This window comes from Balaenoptera physalus (genome assembly GCF_965194825.1).
Source record: "Balaenoptera physalus genome assembly, chromosome: 1".
Taxonomy (NCBI): Eukaryota; Metazoa; Chordata; class Mammalia; order Artiodactyla; family Balaenopteridae; genus Balaenoptera; species Balaenoptera physalus.
Window position 1 is genome coordinate 6,833,536 of NC_138882.1, and position 20,880 is coordinate 6,854,415.

Sequence of the window (20,880 nt, forward strand, 5' to 3'; positions counted from 1 at the left end):
CAATAAATTTGTGGCAAGAGTTTGGATAATCCTGAGGTCAAGACAGTGCTGAATACATCAATTATCTCTCCCTTAAATAAAGAGATTTTTTTTCTTGAATATTTTAGAGAACTTTTAAAATACTATTTTTTGGATTAAAAAAAATCTAATTTAGAAGTGATACTTATATAACATATTCTTCTGTTTTTGCATAAATTATTTTTCATTTTTTGCAGGAATTCCATATTTAATGGTTAGGTTTTTTATTATTCATATTAAATAATTTCAGATGCTTATTACAACCCACAAAGAAAATCTATTTTAGGGAAAATTTGATCCTTCCAAATTTTGATCCCTAGTAATTTATTTTGTCTAATATCAATATGGAGAATTCTTAGCACTCCAAAAATTCCTACTAGATATATTATAAAGTGATAAAATGGTGAATGTTTACCAGAGAACTTGAATTCTTATAGATAAATTATTTTAAATTCTTACAGATTTTAAGTTCTTACAGGTTGTTTTTTATTTTCTCCAAAAGACCATTATTTTGAAATATTTTGATCTCAAACTTTTAAATTTAAGTTACTTTGTCAGTATTATCAATATTTTTGTGAATCTTTTTCCATTCAGATATTCATCAGAATATTTTCAATATTATCAGTTCATAATAATATTACCAAATGATACAAATTACCATCACAGTTTTTATTCTAAAAGTAACAATTCGAAGTATGAATTGATCCTTAGGACTTCTGGCTGGTATGCAATTTATCTTTTAGAATCAGCCTGAAGTTGTAACTGAAAACTTCATAGACTGGAAGTGTGTGCTGAGTATAAGCACCGATTACCTTCCCTTCCTGGTACTAATAAAATTGAAAAAGATCAGGATGAATATAGTGATTTATGAGATTTTTATATGTCTGTTATGTTTATTACTGTATCATTTTATTTAACACTAGGTTTTAAATGCAAACTTTTATTTGTTAGTAAGAGTTAATTTCTACTTTATCATATTTCAAAATGTTCTTAGATATTCTATTTACCTACGTAGTATAAAACAAAGCATTATTGTCTCTATCCCATGGCCCACTTTGTTTTGAGTAGGATTATTATGTGGTGATTTTGTGTCCTACTGAAATGGATGTGCAGGTCCGAAGGGTCCTACAGATTCCGATGTGGTCACAAAGAGTCATCTACCTTCAAGGTTCAGCCCTTAAAGATCAGGATCTGTTGCGAGCAAAGTGAGTATATCTCTTCAATATTTTCCATCTTGTAGTGTTTTAATATCTTTTCTCTCCTCCAAATTTTAGCAGTTTTCAGTGTTGCAAGGTGTGTTTTTGAATACAGGCTTTTGCTTTAGTCCCACTGCTGGTCAAATTGGAAGGTTAAAGATACAAAATCCACGTATTTGCTCCTCTTTCTCAGGGCAGGGATATTCGGCAGACCACGTCCACACAACACGCTGAGAAGTGTGGTGTCGTGTAATTATCTCAGGCTGCTGGGAGGTGAGCTGAGTTATCCAGACTCAAGGAGAGTCATCTCCAAATCCCTGGATACTGTTTTTATTCCACAGATAAAAATCTTGGGCTAAAATTGTGTGAGATGCCAAAGCAGTTCGCGTCAGGGTTTAAATTTAAGGAGCTTGTATTATATACTGGGCAGGTAACAATTGTGTTGCCTGGTGTCTGAGATGAAAGAGTCCTTGGGGACTGAAAGAATCAGAAAGGTGACAGGGGTCTTAGTTTCTCTCTTCTTGTTGTGTAGATGCCAGCCCACCCGGCTTAAAGGTGACATAGTCTTACACATTTGTCACAGGTCATGAGGGTCATTTCATGGGGGCAGAGTGAGAGGATGGTTGGTTAGACTGTAGACACTGGGGAATCAGGGCATCTGCAAAACAGCATCCTTAGTTTCAGAAGCCAGAAGAGATCCTTAGCGCAGGTAGCTTTGCTCAACGTTTTCTCTTGTTTTACAAGTTTTAAACATATCTTCATGTTTATCCTTGAGTTGTCTTACAAACTCTTTTAGGCTTAAAAGTATCTTCCCTCAGTTTCATAACATAAGTGTTGTTGTTGTTCTTTGTTGTTGTTTTGGTTTTTTTCCAGAACGCTTGAGTATGTGTGTTAGTGTGTGTGTTGGTGCATGTTCTCCATGTGTTTGTGTGTGTTCTGTGTTTCTTTATGCATGTTCTCTGTGTGTTTGTGTTTGTGTGTGTATGGTGGAGGGGGTGTGTGGGTGACGGAAAAGAACAGAAGAAAATTTCCAAACCCCTTTTTGCTGCTTACTCCTGCAAAAGATGACTAGATAGCTCATAACAGGAAATCTGACATTAGTTTTGATTTATATATGATAGGTCAGTTTAACTGAGATTTTTCCAAAGATTTAGTAACTTCTGAAACAAAAAAGTCAGTAGAAACTGTCAGGATATAATGAATGGTACATAATTGGAAAACTAAGCTTCTTCGAGAATATATTGGATGGGCCAAAAAGTGCCTTCAGTTTTTTAAGTAAAAATAAAAGACACATTTTTCATTTTCACCAAGAACTTTATTGAACCACATATTCAGCTTTTTGTTCCACTACCTTCTGCCATTTTTCAGGCAACTTCATAATTCCATCTTCCCAAAACTTTTTATCTTTTTGAGCAAAGAACTGTTCCAGGTGCCTTTTACAGTCTTCCAGGGAATTGAAATTTTTTCCATTAAGAGAATTTTTAAAGACTGAAATAAATGGAAATCTGAAGGGGCAATGTCTGGAATACGGCGGATGAATCATAACTTCCCAGCCAAACTGTAACAGTTTTTGCCTGGTCATCAAAGAAACATGAGGTCTTGCGTTATCCTGATGGAAGATTATGCGTTTTATATTAACTAATTCTGGACGCTTTTCATCGAGTGCTGCTTTCAGTTGGTCTAATTGGGAGCAGTACTTGTTGGAATTAATTGTTTGGTTTTCTGGAAGGAGCTCATAATAGAGGACTCCCTGCCAATCCCACCATATACACAACATCACCTTCTTTGGATGAAGACTGGCCTTTGGTGTGGTTGGTGGTGGTTCATTTCGCTTGCCCCACGATCTCTTCCGTTCCACATTATTGTACAGTATCCACTTTCCTTTGCCCGTCACAATTTGTTTTAAAAATGGAAAGTTTTCATTACGTTTCAGTAGAGAATCGCATGTGGAAACATGGTCAAGAAGGTTTTTTTCGCTTAACTTATGTGGAACCCAAACATCAAAGCGATTCGCATAACTAAGCTGGTGCAGATGATTTTCAACGCTTGATTTGGTTATGTCGGCTACCTCCCGCGTGGTATAACGTTGATTGTTCTCAGTTATTGTTTCAATTTGATCCTTATCAACTTCAACTGGTCTACCCGACTGTGGAGCGTCGTCTAGCAAGAAATCTCCAGCACGAAACTTCGCAAACCACTTTTGACACATTCAGTCAGTCGCAGCATCTTCTCCATACTAGAGCCATCTTACCCAAAAGACTGAACGAACCTTTTGGCCCACCCAATATTAGTATTTGTTGTGGATTACATACTTCATATACGTTGTCACTATACATGACAGTTCTAGAATAAGTCAGATTCTCCCAGTACCTCAAGTAAAACACAGGTGTTTGCTATTTGCTATCTATACTCATTATTTGGGAACCATAAGGAAATAGTTGCTTAGACAGTAATATAACTTGGATCTTTATATTCATCTGCATAGATAATCAATATGCTTAATTTATTATAATGAGTCTTCATATGGTAAGAATGAGTCATGCACATATTATGGTCAGTATGAATTTCTGTGATAAATGAAGTCTTTTGACTACCTAATAAATTAATCTAAGCCATTAGGATTGGCTATTAGTATCTTAGCTCGATACTACCTAGGATTAACACACTCATTTAGTATTAATAGTGTTAATAATGGTTTCTTAGCAAAATCAGTCACATTTGCAAGAAGCATTCCTCCATAAGAATAAAAAAGAAAAGTGTGGATGAGTGAGAGGTAGCAGGCTGGTAATTCTGAAAAAGCTGATTTAAGAAAGAAGGTACCATTTCTATGTTCATTTCTTATCCTATGTCACATGAAGATTTGGGATTTAATGTTAACTAATACATTCTTCAATACAATTCCCCATGCAAGAAACAAGGAGTAGGATTCTCCAAACCAGTTCCGAAGGTTAGTTGTATGAGTTTTGAATTGCTTTGTTGAACATGACGTTTAGAAAATGTTATACAACGCTCATAGTGTCTTAATAACCATGACTACTTAACATTTTTCCAGAACTGTTTGGTTTGGTCTAATTCCATGGATTTTTCATAGAAAATATTTTTGGGAAAAATTCTTTTATCATAATGAACCAGAAAGATAAATAATTCCTTATTTTGAAAATACATAGTTTTATATTTTTAGAACATTACTTATCAAGCACTGAAGCGCAATTACTGTTTATAACTACATTTAAGAAATATAGAACTTTAGCATGAAAGGAAAGGGTTTGGAACAGTTGATGATTCATCTCCAGGAAATATAAATGTACAGTAGAGTTTGGCTTACAAATACTAAGCAGCTTTGTTTCCTCTCTCTTAGTTTTGTTGACATACTGAAGCCAAAATGTAATCCATCTAAACTAAAGGCGAATACAACTCCCTCAATTTACACAAAGTATATATATGAAAAAATATATATAATGATAAAAGAGAAAATAAAATTTGACTTTTTTTAACTTCTGTCATTATAAGCTGTTGAGTTATATAGCCAATCTACAACAATTATTTTGTTTACAGTCAAATATAGTCACGATCCTAGAAATCCTACTTTCATTTAAACCTAAGGATGTCTGTAGTTTACACGTATACTTTATATGCACTGGAATTCTATTTTGCAGATAATGCATAGATATGCACAGATATGTCAGTGTGTGATTATTTTATTTTTCCATCTGCATTTAGGATGGATGACGCTGAGGCCTGTTTTATTCTGAGCAGCCGTTGTGAAGTAGATAGAACATCCTCTGTAAGTTTCTAAAATCTCTTTTTGTAAATTGTTCTTTTTGCCTTAGAAGATTTTTAATTTATTTATTTTTTAATCTGCCAACATTAAATATTGATGACCTTAAAATTTTACTGAACGGAAGTAAATGTCTCTAAACTATCTTGCCAAAATATAAGAATAGTTGCATCATTGACTGTATCAACGAAAGTATTCTTGAAGTAGTTATCACTAATCCCTGGGTTTTCTGTTGATCAAAATGAAATGAGTCACGTATAAACAGAACTAGATCATTTTTAATTAAATATATCCTGTGCTATGTGATTTTGTTCAAATGATCTCAATTTCCTCAACTTAAAAACAAGGCAGATGGATCAGTCAGTCTGCATAAAATCAGTTGGAGAGTTTCTAAAAAAATAAGCATTTGTGAAAGTTCTATTCAGGATATGCAGGGTGGGGATTGGGAAGCTGTGTATTTTTAAAAGATCTCCAGGTGATTTTGAAGCACCTCCCAATTTGGAAATCTCTGGCTTATATGATCTCCATGATACATTTTTTAGGTCTAAAGTTCTATAAACTCATAATTAAATTAAATCTTATAATTTACCAAATTATAACTTCTATTTTTTAAACACATTTTAATTTTATTACTTTTAAAAAGTGCTTTATTATTCTACGTTGAGGATGTGCTGTTAACTCCTGTGTTTCTAAGCCAGTAAGTTCATCGGTAGTCATACCTGTGGTACACAGACAGATGAGAACCTTGGTGGCTTCTGTAGTGATTGGGGGAAAGGCAAAATATGTCTGGGTCTTTTAGGGACATGATTTGCACTTTTCTGGAGCATCTAATAGGTGTGCTCTGGTACATTACTTTAGAATTGCAAGTCCTGAATGTGACAGGCTTTGTGCTGTTCTCACTCTAATTTAACTAAAATTTTTACTCATTTTTAAACCAACTTACTCATCCTTCATTTGAAGAGGACTATTATGTGTTGAATTGTGTCCCTCAAAAACTCGTGTGTTGAAGTCCGAACCTCCAGTACCTCATAATGTGAACTTACTTGGCGATAAGGTCTTAATAGAGATAATCAACTTATAATGAGTTTATTAGAGTGGGTCTTAGTCCCATATGAGCTGTGTCCTTGTAAAAAAGGGAAATGTGGTGACAGACAGATAACAGGGAGAATGCCACATGCACATTAAGACAGTCTTCTCTAAGCCAGGAGAGAGGCCTGGGACACACACTCCCCTCACAGCCCTCAGGAGGAACCAACCTTACCAACACCTTGATTTTGGACTCTGGCCTCCAGGAAGATGAGACAATAAATTTTCGTTAAGCCACCCAGTTTGTGGTATTTGTTATTGCAGCCCTAGCAAACTAATGCAAGGCCATAGACCAAACAAATGATTGCAAAATTTGTAAAATATTTCTTTTTAAAATATATATATTTTAAAATTTACTTGCTCCCCTCCTTCTCCACAGTTACTGTCTTAATTCAGACCAGATTCTCCTCGGTCCACTTATGCACTATTGCAATGGTTTCTTAATTGTTTCCACACATTAGATGCTCCAAACATATTTATTGAATAAGTGAACTGGAATTGAACATACTCTACCTTATGTTTCTATAATTATTTAACTTATGTAATTGTGAATCTTGGGCCTCTCCAGTGGCAACTTAGTTTCAAAATACTTCCAGTCTTCCAGTATCTATGTAACAAGGGGGGAGTAAACATTAGGAAATAATTACCTAATGTCTTTTAGAGTACCCTTTACAAGGTGAATTCGTATGCTTTCTATTAAACAAATGCATTCCATTTCCTCCTGACACTCTAGTAAATTTACAAGAAATTCATAAAAAGACTTCACTCGTCAAGACAAAGGAGACGGTAGATGAGGTGACCTTAATACAAGTTTGGAAGCTAGAAAGCAGATGGATGGGTGGTAACTGACTTAACAGACAGAAGGAAGGTAACATTTAAGTTGAGAGAGGAAACAAATCAGAAGCAGGCTCTTTTTTGCAATGGAGCCTCAAAAATCGCAGGAAATAGAGGCACCAGATGCCTCTGCAAGTAGGGTTATACGTGGTACTAAATATATGAACAGTGATTAAAAGTCTGGAGGAGAAGCAGTTAGATTCCCTGAACCCCTCCACACATCCATGGCTGGTCCCTTTCCCCATCCTGGGAAAATACGTTTACTATTTGGCAAATTTGGCCAAAATAAACACTTTCTGGCTGCCCAGGAAGAAAGGGTGGGAAATTACCCTGTGGCAGAAACTCCTGACCCACTGATGCCCCCTGGGAATGAAGCATTGGAAGCGAAATCCTCTGATTCTGTGCAGTTTCAGAGGTCAGTGTGAGTTACTGAAGCAGTTGGGGGACAGGAAACGCAGGAGACTGTTTCCTCTGCCCACTTATGGTGGAGACAGCTCAGGCTACTGCGTGATCCAGATGGTGGGGTGGGGACCCTCCAGGAACACCCAGCAGGGCTCCCTTGGTATTGGGCTGGTTGGTGCAGCAAGACTGGTTGGTAGACACACATCAGGACTGGGAGCATTCTTGGCCAAGCGTGTGTGTGTGTGTGTGTGTGTGTGTGTGTGTGTACATAGGATGTGAAAATAAGCTTCCTGCATTCACTCAGGTCCCAAACAGCTTTTGAGTACTTCACTCCTACATATGTTCAAATAACAGTGATCACTAGACATTTAAGGAACTTCCTAACAAGAAAAAGAAGGAACCAAGTAACAGACATACAAAAAGCATATAGAAAAGAGGAATTAAGGGAAAACACAAATACCACCATAGAATTCTGGGAGAATAAATAAATTTCAAAATATGTAATAAATATCCTATTTTTAGTAGTTTAGTAATTGAGAAGATGAGAAGAGTATTCATGTATAAAACAAGAATAGTAGGCTATAGAACAAGACAAATCAAAACAAGAACATTCAGTGAACCAAAAAGAGCTTCTGGAAATTAAATATAGGTAACAAATGAAAAATTAAATAAAATGTTTAGAAGAAAAATCTAAGGACATTGAAAGAATGAAGAGTAATAAAATGAACAATAAAATCAAATAATGGAAAAAGAGAGTCAAAACAAGAGAAAATTAAAGGAGTAGTCAGGAAGAAACAATATCCATATAGTAAGAATTTAAGGAACAAGGTCTAGAAAATGGGGGAAATTATTAGCAAAAATATAAAACAAAATAAAAATTTTTAAAAACCCCAGAAATTAAAACAAATTTCTCAGACTGAAGTTGTCAAATCGAGAGGGGCCACTTATTAGAGATTAATGACTAAAAAAGTTATGCTTGCCAGAGAAATTGAGATACGAGAAGGACCAAGAGGAAGAAAAGAATGAAAATGAAGAGAAGGTAAAGTAGAAGAAAACACTCAAAACCAAGGATGGAGAATTAGAGTTTTCAGACTTATCAGTAATACCAGAAGCCAGAAGACAGTGGGTCAAGGCTTTCAAAATTCTGAGGGAAAGTACTTTTCCACTTGGAATTCTATATCCTGGCAAAACTTCAGTAATGTCGTGGTCTGAGCGTGGGTTGGAAGAAGAATTTCCAGACCGGAAGTATTTTAGAAAAGAAAGTTTATTGAGAAGAAAGAGCAGAGTTAGTGAGGGACGCTGCAAATACAGCGGGCCGACTTCCTGATAGACCAGGGAGAGCCGATCCCCTTTGTGGGCTAGTGGCCAACTTTTATAGCCTCAAGACAAAGAAAATTCCTGCTGGCAGAATGGCATTAGGTGATTGGTCAGGATGCTACAAGGTTACTACATGGTGATTATTTTACCTAATATGGAGTTGGGGGGCTGTCCAGTTTAGATTAGGAAAGCCCATGGCAACAGTTGCTATGCGGGCTCGGTTAATTCCAGAATTTTTGTCCTGTGTCCTTGATGTAAGGTGTCCTTGATGTAGGGCTCCACAAGTAAGAAGATAGAAAGATATTTACAGATATTAAAACGTTTCAAAAATGCACAGTTCTCAGGAGGCTGCTGGGAGATATGTTTTACCAAAACTAAGGAGTGAGTGAAGACAGACTACAACTCAGGTGAGGGAATGGGAATTCCCAAGATTATGGTCAAAGCAGATTCTGGGACAAAAGCAAGAAGAGAGTGCAAGAAGGGAGGTCTGCCTCTGGAAAAAGATGAAATCAACGTTCCCTGATGGGGTTGAATATACGGAGAGGAAGTTTCCACTTCTGGGCAGAAAACAAATAAAGAAATAATGGCTGAAATTATTGCAACTGTGATAAAAATTATAAAACCACAGATTCATAAAACAAACCTAAAGTATGATTACTTAAAAGACTGCACTGGAAGTTGTAGTAATCAAATTTCTGAATATCAATAAGATAAACTTGTGTAGCTATAAGATGCATTACATGCAGGGGAATAAACAATTTTAATCAGAAGACAATTGGACAACTGTTTTAGAGTGCTTTGAAAAATTGTCAATATACTATTTCATTTCTTGTAAAAATATCTCACAAAAAGGAAGCCATGATGAAAACATTTTTATACAAACAAAACCTATGAGCATTTATTGCCAACAGACTACATTTTTAAAAAGTTAAAGTTCTTCAACAAAAAGAAACGATGTCTTCCGAGAACTTAGATTTATACGAAGAAATAAAGAGAGCAAAAATGGTAAATATGTAGGTAAATATAAATGACTTTAATTTTTTTAATATAATTTATTGTTTAAGGCAAAAAAAAATAGTCGTGGAATTTGTAAGAAATGTAGAAGTGAAATTAATGGCAATAATATGACAAAGATTGGAAAGGGATGGTGGAAATATACTGTAATAAGATTCTTGCGCTTTACATATTATTTGAATGAAGAGTTTGATAGAGATTTATGTTATAAAACAGAATGACCATGATAAAGATAAAACAGAAGACAAAATGGTATACTAAAAATATTTACTTAATCTGAAAAAAGGTAGGAAAAGAACAAAAAACAAATGGGACAAGTAGAAAACAACAAGATAGTAAACTTAAACCCAACCATATCAATAACTCTGTGAATTATGAATGGGCTAAATTCACTATTGAATGGTAGGGATCTTCATACTGGATAAGTAAAAGAAAGACCAAATGAAGTACTATCCACAGAAATTTCACTCAAAAGGAAAACGCACAATTAGGTTAAAAGTAAGAGGATGGAAAAAGGTATACTGTGTGCACACTAGTCATACAAAAGCTGGAATGGCCATATAAAATAGATAAAGAAGACCTCAAAGGCAGGAACTTTTAACAGAGATAAAGAGAAATATTTTATATTTATTAAAGGATTAATTCATGAAGAAGGCATAACTCTCCTAAGTGTGTATGCACCTTATAATAAAATCTCAAAATTTATGAAGTATGAAACAACAGAACAGAAAGGAAACATAAAAAGGTGCAATTATTGTTAGAAATTTCAGTATTTCTCAGTAATTAATAGAACAAATATAAAGAAAATCATTCAGGTTATTAAAAACTTGAAATCATTTTCATCAATTAGATCAATTGACATATGGAACATTACACTGAACTGCAGAATACACGTTCTTTTCTAGTGCATATGGAACATTCACAAAAATGGACCATGTGCTGGACCATAAAAGAAATGACAGAAAAAATAAAAGAATTAGAAAACATGCAGAGTATGTTCTCTGATCATAATAAAATTTAATAAGAAACGAATAATTAAACTATAGCAGGAAAATACCCACATATTTAAAAATTAAATTATATATTTTTAACCTATGGATAAAATATGAAATAACAAGGAGAATTAGAAATATTTTAATTGAATTGTGATGAAAAATGCAACATTTCAAAATTTGTAGGATGCAGCTCAAGTAGTGCCTAAAGAGGGATTCATAGTTTTAAATTCTTGTATTAGAAAAGAAGTTTAAAAATTGAATAGCAAAGAGGAAGTGGAGACAACAATTACAGTCTTTAGAAGTGCTTTCTGTAAGTGGGAGCAGAGAAATAGGGCAGCAACTGATAGGTAATATTTGCCCATTTGTTTAAGTGGGAAAAGTTTTTTCCATTTCTTTTTTTTTTAATTCATTTTTTATTGACGTATAGTTGAATTACAGTGTTGTGTTAATTACTGCTGTACAGCAAAGCGATTCAGTTATACATATATATAGATTCTTCTTCATATTCTTTTCCATTATGGTTTATCACAGGATATTGAATACAGTTCCCTGTGCTCTACAGTAGGACCTTGTGGTTTATCCATCCTATATATAATAGTTTGCATCTGCTAATCCCAAACTCCCAATCCTTCCCTGTCCCACCCCCTTCCCCTTGGCAACCACCAATCTATTCTCTACATCCCTGATTCTGTTTCTGTTTCACAGACAGATTCATTTGTGTCGTATTTTATATTCCTAAGTGGGAAAATTTTTAGCAAGTCTTATATGCTAAAGGAAGTGATCTACCAGAGAGAGTAAAATGAATGATGCAGGAAAAGGAAAATTGGAAGATTTTCCTTTGATAAATAAATGGGTAAAATGCTCATGTATTTTAAAAACAGGGAAGACAAGCTACATAGATCCAGAGACAAGTATATGGTCAAATGTGATAGAGAGAGCTTTGGAAGTCCTTCTCTTACCGTTTCTATGTTGGTTTTTATTATTATTATTATTTTTTATAGCAGTTGAAATCGTCAGATGGTAGAGGTTTGAGGAGAGAGAAGAAGATATGAAATAGTTCTCTAAAATAGTGGGAGAAGGGATGGATTGGACAGATGTGGAATTCCTGGACAAGGCTCACCTCCGGGATGATATTATGGACTATGAATTTAAAGAAGGACCGATTTATCATCTATTTGTGTTTACGCCCAGCCAACCGTTCTTTGTTCTTTGCAGTAGATGGATCGTTGGATTCAGCAAGGTTGTAATTTTGCCTATAGAGTAGGCCTGGGTGAGGGAGGCAAGCAAACGGACTGTTTATACAAGGGTTTGGTTATTTTGGTGAAACGTTTGATGTAAGCTGATAAGAAGCAAAACGAATATGAGGGTATAGAGGTAACAGGGAATGAAAATCGGTAGTGTCAATAGATTGAATTTGCTTATGATGTCAGACACTCATTGGAATTACCATCCTAGACAGTGAGCTGGGAAGTAAGGGGCAGTGAAAGGACGGAAGGAGGGTGTCTTATATTATGATATGTTTTCCAAGGTTCAGACACTTTACTTTTGAACATCTTGTTCACTCAATCTATCAGTAGATGTGTTCAATTTAAAGATTTGTTCAAAGCTAAGTCTCTTCTCTGAGTCGTTATAATGCAGGAAGCATAATTGATTTACCTTCTGGATAGCCTTTCTTTGCAGTGGTGAAAGAATTTGATTTTCTTAGCTGAACTAGGCATATGAATTTTTACTTAAAGTGATCTGGTTCTGAAAAAACCAATAGTGTCTGCTTTTTCTTTTAGCTTTTTTGGCACTACTGATTTTTAGACTTCTTGGGAATAAAAAGAGAAAAGAACTACACAATAACACCCTCATTTATTAGCCATCACTAAATATCAGTTACAGGCTAGAGACTACTTATATATATTTATACATATTATGCATGTGATGTATTTCTCACGACAATCCTGCAAGGAAGTTCTTACTAGCTCCAATTGGTAGATTAACAAACCAAGGCTCAGGTTAGCTATTTTATTTAATCTTCTAGGGATATAGGGTTAGTAGCTCACTGACCTTGTATTTATACCCTACTCTGTGTCAAAGAAAAACTGTACCAGACAGAGTTAAACAGGCAAGGAAGACTAATAAAGGCTGTTGCTTCGTGGAGGGAGATTGAACTCAACTCCTCTGAAGCAAAAGGCTGGAGGATTTTTACACTCTGGGGTGAGCTAGTGGAAAAGCCCTGGGTTGGGGAGCTTGGTCAGTGTGATTAGGCCATCATTTGCTGACTGCTGTGTATGAAAGTTCAGCTGTCTTCTGGCCACAGAGAGTGGAGATCAGGAAGATTTCACCTCTGACGATCACATTTCAAAGAGATGACCTCCAGCCCCTTGAGAAAGACTTTTCTCTCTTGTAAATCTGGTGAGAGGCCAGGAGAAGATTTACATCTTGAAGGCACAGAGAAAGAATTTATAATTGAAAGTTTTCTAAAGTAAATGCTCTAAGAAAAGGGAGGCCAGGGGCCTATAGTTTTGAAGAAACCTGTCAGAAAGTCAAGCCTGGGGGAACTTTAAGGCCATCTTGGTCATCCAACTCCAAAGACTTGGTATTCTAACTCTCAGAAAAAGTTGTATCTTAGACCATATGGTTAGCTTTCCTCTTTTTTTTTTTTAAATTAATTAATTAAATTTACTTATTTATTTTTTTTGCCGCGTTGGGTATTCATTGCTGGCCGCTGGCTTTCTCTCATTGCGGCGAGCGGGGGCTACTCTTCGTTGCGGTGCGCAGGCTTCTCATTGTGGTGGCTTCTCTTGTTGCGGAGCACGGGCTCTAGGCGCGTGGGCTTCAGTAGTGTGGCACGCGGGCTCAGTAGTTGTGACTCACAGGCTCTAGAGCGCAGGCTCAGTAGTTGTGGCGCATGGGCTTAGTTGCTCCACGGCATGTGGGATCTTCCGGGCCCAGGGCTTGAACCCGTGTCCCCTGCATTGGCAGGCGGATTCTCAACCACTGCGCCACCAGGGGAGCCCTCGCTTTCCTCTTAAATGTCAATGATTTTTTTTTTCTGATTATTACATGCATTTTGGAATATATGGGATCTTAGAGTAGAATGCAAATAATCATTGAGCGCCCAGACAGTAATTTCCCTGGATGACCCTTTCAGAGAGCACGAGAAAAGAACTGAAATAAAATGTCTGCAATTGCAGGGGAAGAAAAATAATCTTCCCTTAACATTCTCTCAATACCTTCCGTGGCTGAGAACCCCTGCAATAGAAGACTGCTTAAGGAGAGCAAAACAAACCGAAGCTTAATAACATGTATAACTCACGTGTACCTGGGCGATACCTAGGAAGACTGAGTAAAACTCCCCCAAAGGGTCCAAGCCACCACCTCAAATACTGTCTTCAACTAAAGACAAAAAAAAGGAGTTGGGAGAGGGGAGGCTAGTTATGGGAGGTTATCAGGAAAGGTACAGTAAGGTTGTCATGCAGATTTAAGTCTGGTGCCTTCCTTATTGATATAGAGTTTCTTGTGATTTATAGTCAGCCTTCTTGGTACAAAGAGAGAGATATCCTTACAAATGGAGATTTCCCTTTTGAATATAAATTGCCCTTACAAAAGGATAAATTCTACTCTGATTTAAGAACTCCTCCTGTGTCTGCTTTTTCTCAAAAATAATCAGCTCAAAATAATCCTTATGCTAAAGAGGCATATTTTGGTTAGCATATTCTGCTACCCTTCACAATTTAAACTTTTTTTTTTTTTTAAGTTTGTTTTGTTTTAAGCAGATCCATTTGGGGCATTAAAACACTGTAATACATAATCGTTCTATTATTTTATTCCCTAGTTAAATGTACCTTAAATTCTTTAGAGAGGTTTTGCAATTTTATTTTGCTTTTTATTCAATCTAATGGTTAACCTGTTCTCAAAAAGATCTTTCTTAGCAATTCATAAAATCACAGAATTTTAAACTGTGGCTTTTAAACTTGCTAGGACTCCCTGGGGTCACTAGTATTATTTGTGTTTTAATCTGTCCAGAAATACCTTTTGGTAAATTCTTGACAGATCATCACTGGACTTCAGTTACACAGTTTCATGATAGCCTAGCCTTTTTATGAATCGCTTTCATTATTATTTATTTGACATTTGTCAATGATTTTTATGAAGTTTTGAGCACTATGGTCATAACTTTGTTAAAAAGAATAAATAAATGAAGGAGACTCAAGAGGATTACAGTCTGGAGTTGGATTTGGTGTTCAGGGCGGATTCCTCCAGAACCTGGGAGAGGATTTAAATAAGCCAAAGGCACTATGCAGGGCTTTGAATAAGTGGCTGGAACTCAGAAAAGAGTATAGGATTTCAGCTCTGAGAAGCACAGTCCAAAATAGATTCTGTATAAGGAGAGAGAAAGTAAACATGTGAACTGACTATAGTTGACTTGCTTCTCAGTCCCAAAATTTCCAGTGACATTCTAAGAATACGTTCTATCTAGAAATTCAGACAGGCAGTCAGGTTTTTTGCCAGTACATATCTGTGAGAATTAGTATACTCTCAGAAATCAAAGGTAGGATTACAATCCCTGAGAAGTCATTGTCAAGAGCAAGGGAGTACAAGTAATCTTAAAGCTGGAATCCAAGATAATTTTTCAGTCTGTCAAAAAACAAAATACAACCCAGTACATTTGAAGATCTGATTGGCTTTAATAGGGGATCCAGGAATCAGGCAGCATCCCATCTAGCAACTAGAAGGGAGCTCTGAGGAGTGGTAGAAAATGGAAGGATTTTATAGAAAGGAGGATGGACCCAGGAAGTCATTACAAAAGAAAGAAAGGGATATTTGGGGCCAGGAGATCAGCAAGGGGTTTACCTTGCAGATTACCTCTTCTTGCTCTGGTGGAGTTGGAGAAGGGCCCACGTGACATTTTACCTCACTGGTGCTGACCAGAAATTTCCAAACTGATTGATTAAGATTACACTTCTTGGGCTTCCCTAGTGGCACAGTGGTTGAGAATCTGCCTGCCAATGCAGGGGACACGGGTTCGAGCCCTGGTCTGGGAAGATCCCACATGCCGCGGAGCAACTGGGCCCGTGAGCCACAATTACTGAGCCTGCGCGTCTGGAGCCTGTGCTCCGCAACAAGAGAGCCCGCGATAGTGGGAGGCCCGCGCACCGCGATGAAGAGTGGCCCCCGCTTGCCGCAACTAGAGAAAGCCCTCGCACAGAAAAGAAGACCCAACACAGCCATAAATAAATAAATAAATAAATAAATAAATAAACCCAAAGTTTAAAAAAAAAAAGATTACACTTCTGGTAAAGGTCAAAAATGCAGGTTAGGTATTAAATCTAAGGTTGGTATCATGCACTTTAGCACAAGTGATGCCATTCTGGGCCTGGGGTTTTTCTCTTTAACAGGTCCCAGACATAATGTAAAAACTGTTCTGTTTAAACATGGCAGGAAGATAAAATTATGCTAACAGCTCTATGAGTTTTGATACCAAGGTCCAGAATGCAGGACTAAAGCTTCTTTAATTATTCTTGCCTCTGGTGCAGATTATTTTTGAAGACCGAGTTACTGCTGAGCCTATAGGTGTTTGACTAAAACTAGATGGCCTTATCATTTGCTTTCTAATAGTTTCTTAGTCTAAAAGGCAACAATGTATTTTAATGTTTTTGTAACTTAAGGGTTTTGGTTATATGTTTTGTTTTTAAGTATTTTATTTAAGAACATTCTGAATTACTTTTGTATTTATAATAAGTATATATCAAATTTGAGGCCTGCTTCTCCAAAGATATCAATTACAATTAACTACAATGAAATCTTGTAGTTTTTTAATTCAGTCATAAAGTTAGACCAACTAATTATAGATGATATATGTTATAGATACTTTGTATCAGAATTGCATTTCATCCCTTACATTATAGACATCTATATATGTAATCTAACCTTATAATTTATGACAACCTAAATGTGAATAAAACAGATCTATGTACTCAGGTGCTTTTGAGTCTAATCTAATGCAAAGTCTTTACAAGCTTTTCTGTGTGTAAATTGTTCTCTGGGCAAGGATTATATTTAACAAGAATTTTTTATAAAACAACACATTTGAGTGTTTCTAGGAAAGATTTGTTATCCAGTTTGTGGCAAGACTTTTTACTCTCTCTTGTATAAATGTTTTGTCTTTGTTCGGTTGCCTATAAATATTTATTTTCAAATATTAAGTTTCATAATTCAGTTTTAATTTATAAATTAGTGTCATCTTATAAAAGTATCCAATAAATAAATTAGCAAAATATACTCAAAATGTAAAAAAATAAGTCTATCATTTCTTTTTTTTTTTTTTTAACGTCTATCATTTCTAAGGGCTATAGATGTATTTTATAAATTGAAAATTGGGTTGAAAGTGACCTTTGACCTTTGACCAGACCAATATCTTACCGTTTTCTGGGTCACAGACTCTGTTTGAGACTGTAAGGAGAATTACAAATTCTTATGGAGGAGAGGGAAACAGTCCATGTATAAAAGTTCACTTGAAATGTCTCAATTCCTTCATGGTCATTTGGAGTTCAGTTAAAAAAAATACCTGCAGTAGATACAGTGATTCATTTTAGGTCCTTAACATGCCAACAATAATTTTTACATGCTTCAAATTATTAAAGTTGAATTTTATGAAGACATTTTAGTCAATTTGATTTTTAGGTGAACTGAATATAGGTGAAATGTTCTGTTTTCACAGTAGCAGTGGACACTAGGATGCCCTAAACATACCCTATGCTACTACCTCCCTTTATTATCATAGGTTGCTTATTCCAAAGTTGGTACAGTTGGCACTTTTACTTTTTGGTTACAATTAAATAGAGTATCTTTTTTGAGGACTAGTTTGTCAGCAAGGAAAGTTAAAAAAAATTAATATCATCCTCTACTTTTAGAAGAATGAATTAAAAATCTTGTTTCTGTGCCAATTTTATTACCTGTAGTAGGAAAATATTTATTTTCTGTTCGTTATGTGAAATTTATGCCGTAGTGTACTGATCTTTTTTCCTTTTTTCTCACTTAATGCAACGCTCACAGGATCATAGATGTTGCTTATATGTTGGTAGGGCACTATGCATGAATAGAATAAAGAAGGCTTCTGGGCCTTTACGATAGGTACTTCATCCCATCTCTCTGCTGAACTGAAATATTTGCTAAATGCTTTCTATGTGTTGCTGGCCTTTATATTATTTCACTGAATGCTCACAATATCCCTATGAAATAAATATCGTTTTTCTTATTCATCTGTGAAATGCAAATGAAAGCTAGGTGCTAGGGTTGTGCTTAGGGTGAGTAAAATACAGACATGGCCCTTGACTTCATGGCGCTCATGGTTTAGTGGGGATAAACTTGAAAAAAAATATGTGGGGTTAATGGTATGATCAGGCAGAGACAGAATACAGTGGGAACAAGTACCGTGGACTTCAGTCCGAAGAAAGGACTTCCTAGAGTGAATGACAAATGGTTCCAGGTAGATTGTTCCACGTGGGAAATCCTGGAGTCTCAGGAGGGGAGAATGCCTTGTCATTGGAATAAAGAATCCAAAGGCTGGGCAAGTAGTTTGGGGACAGTTGAGTAAACGGTCTTGCAAGCCTTGTTAAGAAGTTTGGACTTGATACTGAGAGTAATGAAAGCCAATGTTTCAGGCGTACAGCAAAGTGATTCAGTTATACATACATACATATATATGCACATATATGTATATACACATATACATATATACTTTTTCAGATTCTTTTTCATTGTAGGTTATTACAAGATAATGAATATAGTTCTCTGTGCCATGCAGTAGGTCCTTGCTGTGTATCTAGTTTATATATAATAGTGTGTATATGTTAATCCCAAACTCCTAATTTATCTCTCCCCTCCCCCTGCTATACCCTTTGGCAACCATAAGTTTGTTTCCTATGTCTGTGAGTCTATTTCTGTTTTGTAAATAAGTTCATTTGTATTATACTTTTAGATTCCACATGTAAGTGACGTCATATGATATTTGTCTTTCTCTGTCTGACTTACTTCACTTAGTCTGATAATATCTAGGTCCGTCCACGTTGCTTCAAATGGCATTATTTCATCCTTTTTTATGGCTGAGTAATATTGTATTGTGTATATATAGACCACATCTTTTTTTATTGAGGTATTTATTGATTCACAATGTTGTGTTAATTTCTGCTGTACAGCAAAGTGATTCAGTTATACATATATATACATTCTTTTTTATATTCTTTTCCATTATGGTTTATCACAGGATATGGAATATAGTTCCCTGTGCTATATATGGCTTTATTGTTTATCCATTCTATATATAGTAGTTTGCATCTGCTAACCCCAAATTCCCACTATATATATATATATATATATATATATATATATATATATATATATATATGCATACAGACTTGATGACATAGAGAACAGACTTGTGGTTATATATAAAAAATGCCATATCTTCTTTATCCATTCATCTGTCAGTGGACATTTAGGTTGCTGCCACGTCTTGGCTTTTGTAAACAGTGCTGCTGCGAACTACAGACTGTCTTCCAAAGTGCCTGTGCCATCTTGCCTTCCCGCCAGCAATGAATGAGACTTCTACTACTCCACATCCTCACCAGTATTTGGTGTTGTCACTGTTTTAGATTTTAGTCATTCTGGTAGGTGTGTTGTGGTATTTCATTGTTGTTTTAACTTGCAGTTCCTAACAACATAATATGTTGAGCATCTTTCCACATGCTTGTGTGTCATCTGTGCATGCTTTTGGTGAGATGTCTGTTCAGATCTTTTGCCCATTTTTAAATTGTGTTGTTTCTTTTCTTGTTATTATCTACTTCATTTATCCTATCAGAAACTTTATATTTAAAATGCATCTCTTCTTAGTAGCTCATAGTTGGGTCTTACTTCTTTTGTCCTTTTGATATTCTTTATGTTTTAGTATGTTTAGTCCATTAACGTTTAATATCATCATTCTTGTGGTTGGCTGTAAGTCTAAATTGTTTTCTATTTTTTCCCACTGATTTTTGTTCCTCTGTTTCCTCTTTTCTACTTTTTAAAAAATTATTTGAATTTTTTTTTGGAATTTGAGTTTAATATACTTATTGGCTTTTTAGAAATACCTTTTGAATATTTTTTAGTGACTGTTCTAGGGACTACAATACACTTCACTAACTTTTTATAGTCTAATTCATGTTAATATTATACCACTTCTTAAAATGAGATACTTTGCCTTTATTCCTCTTCTGCTGTCCTTTATGTTGTAATTGTCAGATGTCAGTTATCTTTATAAATCTGAAACCCCACAGACAATTCTATAAATTTTGCTTTAGACAGACATATATTTTTAAGAAATTAAGAGGAAAATAGTCTTTTCTATTCATTCTAATGGTAACCATTTCTAATACTCTTCTTTGGTTTCTGAAGTTCTAACTTTCCCTCTGGTATCATTTCCCTTTAGCTTGAAGGAGTTTCTTACACTTTTCTTGTAGTATGATTTTGATGGCAGCACATTTTGTTAGATTTTATTATTGGAAAAGTCCTTTATTTCACATCTTTGAAGGATTTTTCTCTATACATAAAATGCTGGTTTCACAGTTTTTTTGTTTTGTTTCCTCATCATTCTGAACTTTAGGCTATTGTTTCATTGTCACCTGGTTTCCATGATTTTGATGAGAGTCCTTGGTCTTATGACTGTTTTTCTTTGGCTGCTTTTGAGATAGTATCTTTATGTTTGGTTTTCAACAATTTGACTACAATGTGCTTAGGTGTGGTTATTATTTTGTGTACATAATTTGGGATTTGCTGAACTCCTTAAACTTGTAAATTTGTGTCTTTCATAAAACTGGGAGGTTTCTGACCATTATTTCTTCAAATAATTTTCTGCTTTAATTTATCTTTTGTTTCTTTCCTGGGAGTCCAATTACATTACTTAAGATGTTTTCACATTTGTTCCAAAAGTCCCTGAACTCTGTTCCTTTTTCCATTCCTATTTTCTTTGTTTTTCAAATTGGATAAATTCTATTGATCTGTGATCAAGTTCACTTACTCTTTCCTCTGTCATTTCCATTCTATCTCAAAGTCCATCCAGTGAATATTTTTCAGATATTTTAGTTTTCTATTTAATTTTAAAAGTATTTTCTATTACTCTACTGATTTTTTTTCTCTGTTTATTACAAGCATTATTTTCCTTTACCTCACTGATTTTAGTTATAAGAGCTGCTTTAATCCTTGTCTGATAATTTTA

General features: G+C 35.3%; 1 protein-coding gene across 5 annotated transcripts in view; it reads left to right on the top strand.

Annotated features, from left to right (window-relative positions):
* The window catches only part of KCNT2 (potassium sodium-activated channel subfamily T member 2), a 373,164-nt gene that overhangs the window by 191,673 nt on the left and 160,611 nt on the right, over positions 1-20,880 (top strand). For all 5 annotated transcript variants that reach the window (XM_082425465.1, XM_082425468.1, XM_082425469.1 and 2 more), the window contains 2 exons: positions 1,087-1,223; positions 4,935-4,998. In XM_082425465.1, the coding sequence (XP_082281591.1) occupies positions 1,087-1,223; positions 4,935-4,998 (201 nt within the window). The remainder of the gene's footprint in view (positions 1-1,086; positions 1,224-4,934; positions 4,999-20,880) is intronic.